Source organism: Cariama cristata, unplaced genomic scaffold (assembly GCF_000690535.1).
Source record: "Cariama cristata isolate BGI_N322 unplaced genomic scaffold, ASM69053v1 Scaffold44900, whole genome shotgun sequence".
Classification (NCBI taxonomy): Eukaryota; Metazoa; Chordata; class Aves; order Cariamiformes; family Cariamidae; genus Cariama; species Cariama cristata.
This window is the reverse complement of record NW_009593784.1, coordinates 5,150-12,740: the sequence shown is the minus strand read 5'-3', so window position 1 is coordinate 12,740 and position 7,591 is coordinate 5,150. Positions and strand designations below refer to the sequence as shown.

Sequence of the window (7,591 nt, the reverse complement as noted above, 5' to 3'; positions counted from 1 at the left end):
GAACACCACTTGTGACTAGCTGCCAACTGAACTTAGTGCCTGGGCATCCAGGGAACTGTTAGACCAGGACGTGAACTAGGTAGCTTTTGCTCTGACTCAGTGTGATTGTTCTTAGGGCAAACAGGCAGATAGTGTGATCACATGAATTAAGTTTTTGGAAGCTGTAAGGCTGCTTGTATAATGGAAGGGCTAATAGACTTTTTTTTTTTTTTTTAAAGCATAAGCAACTCCTATAGGAACAGGACTGAAATAGATTTTCCTGGCCCTTAGGACGTTTCCTTAATGTTATGCAATTCTTATCATAAACTTACCAGATTTCCATTTAAAATTATTTAAGATTAAATAGCTTCTATTTTTTTACCAAAAGGATATTTGCAGGGTATCTAACTCAATACAAGTGACTTATATAAAACTTGCCTTCCAGCTGGAGAATGCCAAACTGTCGTCTGACCAAAATGACAAAGCTGCTGGTGCAGCTCGAGAAGAGTTGAAGGAGGCTCGCATGAGAATAGAAGCTCTCAGCTACCAGCTTTCTGCCCTTCAGAAGCAGGTAAAGGGACTAAATTTGCTTTCATCTCTAATACAGAGCACTGTATTGTTTGGATATATTAACATTTCTGTCCCTTCATATTTTCTGAATTTTACGGAGAGGAATTTTTGTTATGTTCATTTTGCAGGGACATGAATTTTTAATGTTTTTAGTGTACCCACATAGTTGTGAACTGGTTTTCCATTGTGCTGTCTACCTAGGCTAGTGCAGCAGAAGATCGCATTCGTGAATTGGAGGAAATGATGGCTGGTGAGCGGGAAAAGTTTAGGAAGATGCTAGATGCAAAGGAGAGGGAAATGACAGAAATGAGGGACCAGATGCAGCAGCAGCTTACAGAGTACCAGGAGCTGCTTGATGTTAAATTGGCACTGGACATGGAGATCAGTGCCTACCGAAAACTCCTGGAAGGAGAGGAGGAAAGGTACGTACAGATTCCACATTCTGTTCTTAGGACTGGCAGGTGTTACTTTCATTTCTTATGTTTATTTTTTTTTTACCATTTGAGCAGGAATACCCAGATTTTGTTTCACTGAAGTCCATATTAGTTTCACACCACAGTGTGTTGCATGGAACACTTATGTGGAACACTTGCAAGCGTTCTCATCTGAACACCGTCTTTTTTTTTGTTTGTTTTTATAATGGTCTCTTTATAAAAATGCTTGACATTCATCTCCTCTTTTTATTTAAGTGCTTATACTTTTGTGTTTTCTTGTTTTAAATGACGTGGCCCAAGAATAGTGTGTTTAGTAGTAGATACACTGGAAGAGATCTATGGTGCTCTATGAGATTAGCACTGCTTTCCATGTCACATAATCATACTACCAGAAAACTTCTCAGGGCTGGATAGCAACCCCCTTCTCTTATATACAGTCCTGACACACACACAGAGTGAGGCTGCTTTCAGCTTTGGGGCATATTACAATCTGGTTACTGAGCATATTGTAGCATTATTGCTTTGTGTGTAGTTCCCTGGATGAGTTAATTAAAATCTTGCTTTGTTGTGTTAAGGTTGAAGCTCTCTCCAAGTCCCTCGTCCCGTGTTACAGTCTCTCGGGCTACCTCCAGCAGCAGCAGTAGCAGTACTTCACTTGTTCGCTCTTCTCGAGGCAAGAGAAAACGCATTGAAGCAGAAGAACTTTCAGGCAGTGGAACAAGTGGCATTGGCACTGGAAGTATTAGCGGCAGCAGTAGTAGCAGTAGCTTCCAGATGTCCCAGCAAGCTTCAGCTACAGGAAGTATCAGCATAGAAGAGATAGACCTGGAGGGCAAATATGTTCAACTGAAGAACAATTCGGAGAAGGTTAGTGTCAGCAGAACTAGAAAACAAGGAGAAGCAGCTGAATTGAAATGTTACGCAGCCTTTTGTAGCACAAGTAGGTGGAGTCACTTGGAGAGCATGAGCAACATCTCAAGGTGCAGCTTCCTGCAATAATTAACAAGGGCATTTGAAAGTTGAACATTGCACTGTGCTAGCATGAGTGTAATATTTGCTGCAGGAAGAGAACATAGTTTGTGACACAAATATCTAAACATGTGTGCTGGTACCTTGCTCATGTAAATAGCCTTGCTGGCTCTAGCAGAACTTGTTTGTGTGAAACGTGTATCTTTTTTAATTTCGCTGATTGACCTTATGGATTTACACTTTAGGCTATTAGTGGGTATAGAAAAACACTTTCAAGTCACAATGCAGATGTCTAACAATCATGTATATAAATTTATATTCAGATTAATTTAATAACAAAGAGACCTAGAGAAAGCTCTGATGCCTATTTGCTATTGTTTTGCTCACCCTAAATAACCTTATGACTCTCTCCATTAGGATCAGTCTTTGGGTAACTGGAGACTGAAAAGACAAATTGGAGATGGAGAAGAAATTGCTTACAAATTTACTCCTAAGTATGTCCTCAGAGCTGGGCAGACTGTAACAGTAAGTTATACTTATAGTATGTCAACAATGTGTTCTCTTGCTCATGCTGTGGCAGTTGTAAATCTGACGTTTGGTAGAGCCTGATTTGGTGTATAACTTTTGTTTTCATTGATCTCACTTTAGAGGAGCAGGATTTCAGTTAGAAAAATGCAGAACAGAAATTGAATTTCTATATTAGCACTTCAGTATTTTAAGACCATTTCAGGCACAGAGAAAGTTGAAGAAAAAGGTATTTTGGGGGGTGGGTCAAAGGGCTGTTTGTTTTCAAACACTTTTGACCAGGTTTGGAACACTAATCCTGCTCAGCTTCTTAATGAAATAGGAAGATTTCACAGCATTCATTCAGTCTAATAGACTTTAGTTAAGACTAGACATTCTCAGCTTTAACTGTAGTAGAACAGCTGCTTTTCTATAATTTTGTATTTTATTTTCAGTCTGCACCAGATATTCTTTTAGAAGGAAAAAATAGCTTTATTTTAATCAGTTCCAGGTGTTTCTACTTAAGTATCAATTGCTCAGCTACATGTAAAAGATTAAATTGATGCACTACAAGCTGCCTTTTATGTCTTGGTTCCATACACTATAGTCATCAAGACAGTTGTAGGAGAAGTTTGTATATTCAGAAAAGAATTGATGACTGCAATATTAGATAATTTTTTCCTCTTCTGTTGTTTTTTTGTTATGGCTAGTGCTACTTTTTGTTGTAGACTGAGAATAATATCTTACTGCAAGTAATGATGCAGGTAAAAGCAGGGTAAAACTGCCATTGGAATTCAGAAACAAAACTGGTATGTAGAGAGAAGTAGGAGAATTAGGGGATTATGTATATTTAAAAATAAAATTTGTATAAATAGTTAATCATAGAATGTGTTTCTCACTAGATTTGGGGTGCAGATGCAGGTGTATCTCATAGCCCCCCTTCTGTTCTCGTGTGGAAGAATCAAGGCAGCTGGGGCACTGGAGGAAATATCCGTACATACCTCGTAAACTCTGAAGGAGAGGTAGGCTGTGTCTGTAGAAAAAAGCTGTGGGCTGGGTTATCTCCCAAACGCTTTAATTTGGGGGGCAGGGGGACGACAACAATGACAAAATCCTGATTTTAAGATCTCCCCTATTGTCTTCTAAAACAAGGCAGTTTATAACACTGAAATAATTAAATATCTGTGTGTATCTGTCTCTTGAGATTTTTGGGAAACTTTGGAAAACTGTGATCATCATCCTGATTACATTCATAGACTTTTTTTTTTTGTATTTTAGAAAAATGCCCTGGTAGTAGAGAATTTGTTTGGAATTTGAGTATATATTTTCAGAAGAGACAAAGAACATAAGTATTGCTGGCAATTCAAAATTATGTTATATATCTACATATGTATCTACAGTATTCTGGGGTGAAATGCAAATATTAATGTAGGAAGGTACCTGTCCTTTTAATGTTGGAAGTATATCAGAAGTTTTCGTTTTGGCACAGGTTACTGTGTATTCTGCATTGTCCTATGTCTGCCCACAACTGATTTTATTTTTTTTTTTTAAAAAAAAAAACCCATCCCTGCAGAGGACTACTGCAAGGGAGGATCATGCTTTGGCTTTTATTCATAAATGTGCCATTATTGCAGTGATCTGAAAGAAACAGGAAAGTGAAACAGACCACAGTTGTATCACTTACCATGCTGGCTTTCTTGCTGGCAATTCTGTGGTAGCACTTTGTGCAGGAATAGCAGCATGGGACAAGGTAGGACGGAGGGTCATCTGTACAAATAGAAAGTTAACTGGCTTAGTATTCAAATAGGAGTGGTTACACTAGTATCTGAAAAAATTTCAAATCTATGTCCATTCCCACTGTGGTTACCTTTAGTATCCCTGCTTAAAAGTGTATGTTTCAGGCACCTTTTTCCACAAGAAGAAATTTGCACCTATGATATCAAGGGTGCCAGTGTAAAGAAGAATTTCTTACTACTAAGAAGTCTTAAAAATAATTTAGTAATCAAGGAAGCTTCCTGGGGTTTTAGAATTCTTTTTAGTGCCTGGTTTGGAAGACTGTCCTGATAATTAATATTCTATATCAATTGCATATATCTAGTAGAAATGAGGAATATTCTTCATGCTGTGTGATCATACTGAAGAACTTTAGTTTCTCACCTTACGATATGTGTCAGACAGCTCCTAGCTGGGTCTGCTGTGAGCTTGTATAAAATTGACTAACAACCACCTGAAACATGGCTGCTTCCTCTCAAATCCCTAGGTAATGAAAGAAAATTCCTGAAGCTAAATTACATTACTGTGCCGTTTAGTGGACAGAAATAGGAATGTTTGCAGTATATTACCAGTATTTGCGTGCATAGCTGATGTTAAATCTAGGGCAAGTTGTTTTAAACCCTCCAAAACTTAATAGGAGTATTCTATTGATGGTATAGCAAAAACTTGAGAGAGACTACTGGCCATCTCCTTATCTGTCATTTTGTGTAGGAAGTTGCAGTGAGAAGTGTTACTAAATCAGTAGTCCTGCAAGAGAATGAAGAGGAAGAGGATGAAGCAGAGTTTGGAGAGGAAGACCTTTTCAACCAACAGGTAATAAGATGCAGACCAGATGTTTTAACTTGTGCCTCCTTGGGTGGATTAATCAGGCTTAAGATTTAGGGGGTCCCTTCAACTTTTGCCAGCTGTGAGCTTCCTGGTCCATTTTCCAATAGGTGCTTGCAGAGGACGATCTCGGGATGGCTTGCACTCCTGCAGCATTGTCAGTGCTGTAAGCAAAATATAACCATTGGGAAATATAACCACTAAAAACCAGGAAAGAGGGAGTGCTTCTGTTGCTGCAAGCTTCAGCTTATTGGTTTATTTTCTGATAGTATATACCTGTTATATCTGAAATGAACTTGTTTTTTCTTAATAATACCACCTGTATGTTTTCATAACCCTTAGTTAGGTACTGTGAAATAACTGACCAGCAGTCAGCAGAGTGAAAAGGAAAAAGATACTTCATACAGGTGATAGCAGAAAATATTATAAATTTGTTTCAAACTCAAGCAATTTGTTCTCCTGACCACTGGCCATTAGTAGCTCTTTTCACAAAGAACTCATTCTGTGCAAGTTTGAAGTTGAGTTCTAAAAGCTGCTTTTTTTTTTTTTTGGTCTCCAGGAGATGGAGCGGTATATTTGTAGTATAAACCAACTGAAACGGAATTAATTTTTTTACCCAAACAAGCAGCTATGCAGCATAGATATCTCTGAAATGGAAACATGATTTGAAATAAAGGAAGGAATTTCCTGTTCTAAAGCTAATGACATCCCAATTTCCATTTGTCATCTGTATCAGTGTTGAAAGCATGGAGATTAACCAATCAACCCATCATAGAGAACCACAACCAGAGTAGCAGTGTCTTAATCCTGGCAATAGACTGTGACATGTGCTATGTTTGCTGTATAGCTGTGATATTCCCTGAATATAACTAAACTACAAGAAAAAAATGGTTTTAACAATTGAGATGATCACCAGAGTCTAGGCTTACAATATGAAAAGCCAGTAAGAATTGAGTTCAACTATGTCTGTCTTATTTTAGGGGGATCCCAGAACAACCTCTAGAGGATGCTCAGTGATGTGAAGAAAGAAAAAAGAAACTATTATTTGCTTTTTTTTTTCATTTATTTCCTTTTATTTTTGCTATGTTTTTCCCTCCAGAGCCACTGAAAACTATTTTTATATACATCATCTGATTTCTTTGAAGTTTACTCCTTGGTACATTTTTATAAAAAAAAAAAAAAAACCTTTACTGAACAAAACTGCCAGAATTTTTAATAGATTTCTTTATTTTTCCCTCTTTGTTGAAACACTATATTGGAATACAGTATTTTTCCCCGTATAGAGTTTAAAGTCTTATGTACAAACCTGCAGCAGAAAAGAAGCTTTTAGCTAAAATGAGATGAGACTCCTTGAGTGCATGGTAAATCTATGATGGCATGTATAACCAGGGTAACACACACACAAAAGAGTCGTTTAAGAAAGCATGTTCATCTGCAGGGCCCCAGGAGAGATTCACAGTAGTGTTTCTTCCATACATTAAGAAACAGTAGCATCTTGCCTGGTATCCCCTCAGCAGTGCTCAGCTTAAGAAAATCAGACCCCAAGTTTATTAAAAATGCTGCTCCATCAATGGAGGTAACAAAGGGAAGCTGCATTTTAGACATTCTTGGGCTCAGGACCATGGCATTTTGTCCTCTTCCACGGTTTGACAGCCTAGTGGTAAAAACATCCAAGTCTGTCAACACCCTAGCTCCATATCATTATTTCAGAAGATGGAGAATGGTAGGTTCTGCTTACTGAATATATACACCATCTTAAGGTATGGAAGTGTCAAAACCAGTTTTAACTGGTGTATTTTCAGAGAATTTTGACATTGTCACAAATGAGACCTTGTTAAATCATGGGTGCAAGTTGTGATGTTCAGTATTTGTGATGTTAAGCATCGTGATTTAATGCTTTTGACATATTCAGCATTAAACAGAATGATTAAGATTTTAGTTAAAAATATTTTTATTTTTGGCAATGATAAATATTGGGGATTTTAAAGGTTATCCTGTGTAAATGTTGACTTTTTTTACTCAGAGCTAGATGCAGCTTGGTCATGCTTCTTTTATATTCAAAGGGGCATTGCCAGATATCTTAAGGAGCAGTATTTGCAAAATAGTACAGAAATAGTTTAATGACTTTTTTAAAAAAGTGAAAAGGAAGTGCTGTTTAGGTCATAAGCATTGCTTTGCAGTGTTCAAATGCTCGAAGCAAGTCTAACAGTGAGAATAATGGGGTTTTTGTTAAAAAAAAATGCTTTATATGAGTAGCAGGTGATTTTTTTTTTTAATTTATTTCAGTATGATGCGTTTTGTATCTGACAGTGTCCCTTTAGCTTAAGGTTTCTTCTGCATTTCTGTAGAGATAACTCTGACTCCCATAAGGGTTAGTGTTCATACAGTACTGCATCTTTAAGCACTAGGAAAAATATTTGACTGCTCCAAAGAATGTACTGGCTACTGTACAAGCAAATGTTTTTTCCACTAGTTTGGATACAAAATTTGGATACCATCTGATGCCAGCATAGAATCCTACTTTTACCTGCACTCTT

General features: G+C 37.4%; 1 protein-coding gene across 1 annotated transcript; it reads left to right on the top strand.

Annotated features, from left to right (window-relative positions):
• Positions 1-424: 424 nt before the first annotated feature.
• On the top strand, positions 425-6,458 carry LOC104155895 (lamin-B2; the record flags this gene model as incomplete). Its single annotated transcript, XM_009695426.1, has 7 exons — positions 425-550; positions 751-971; positions 1,559-1,850; positions 2,370-2,477; positions 3,359-3,478; positions 4,941-5,042; positions 6,035-6,458. Coding segments are annotated over 7 exons (1,011 nt in total), but the record flags the coding sequence as incomplete, so codon positions are not given.
• Positions 6,459-7,591: the final 1,133 nt, after the last annotated feature.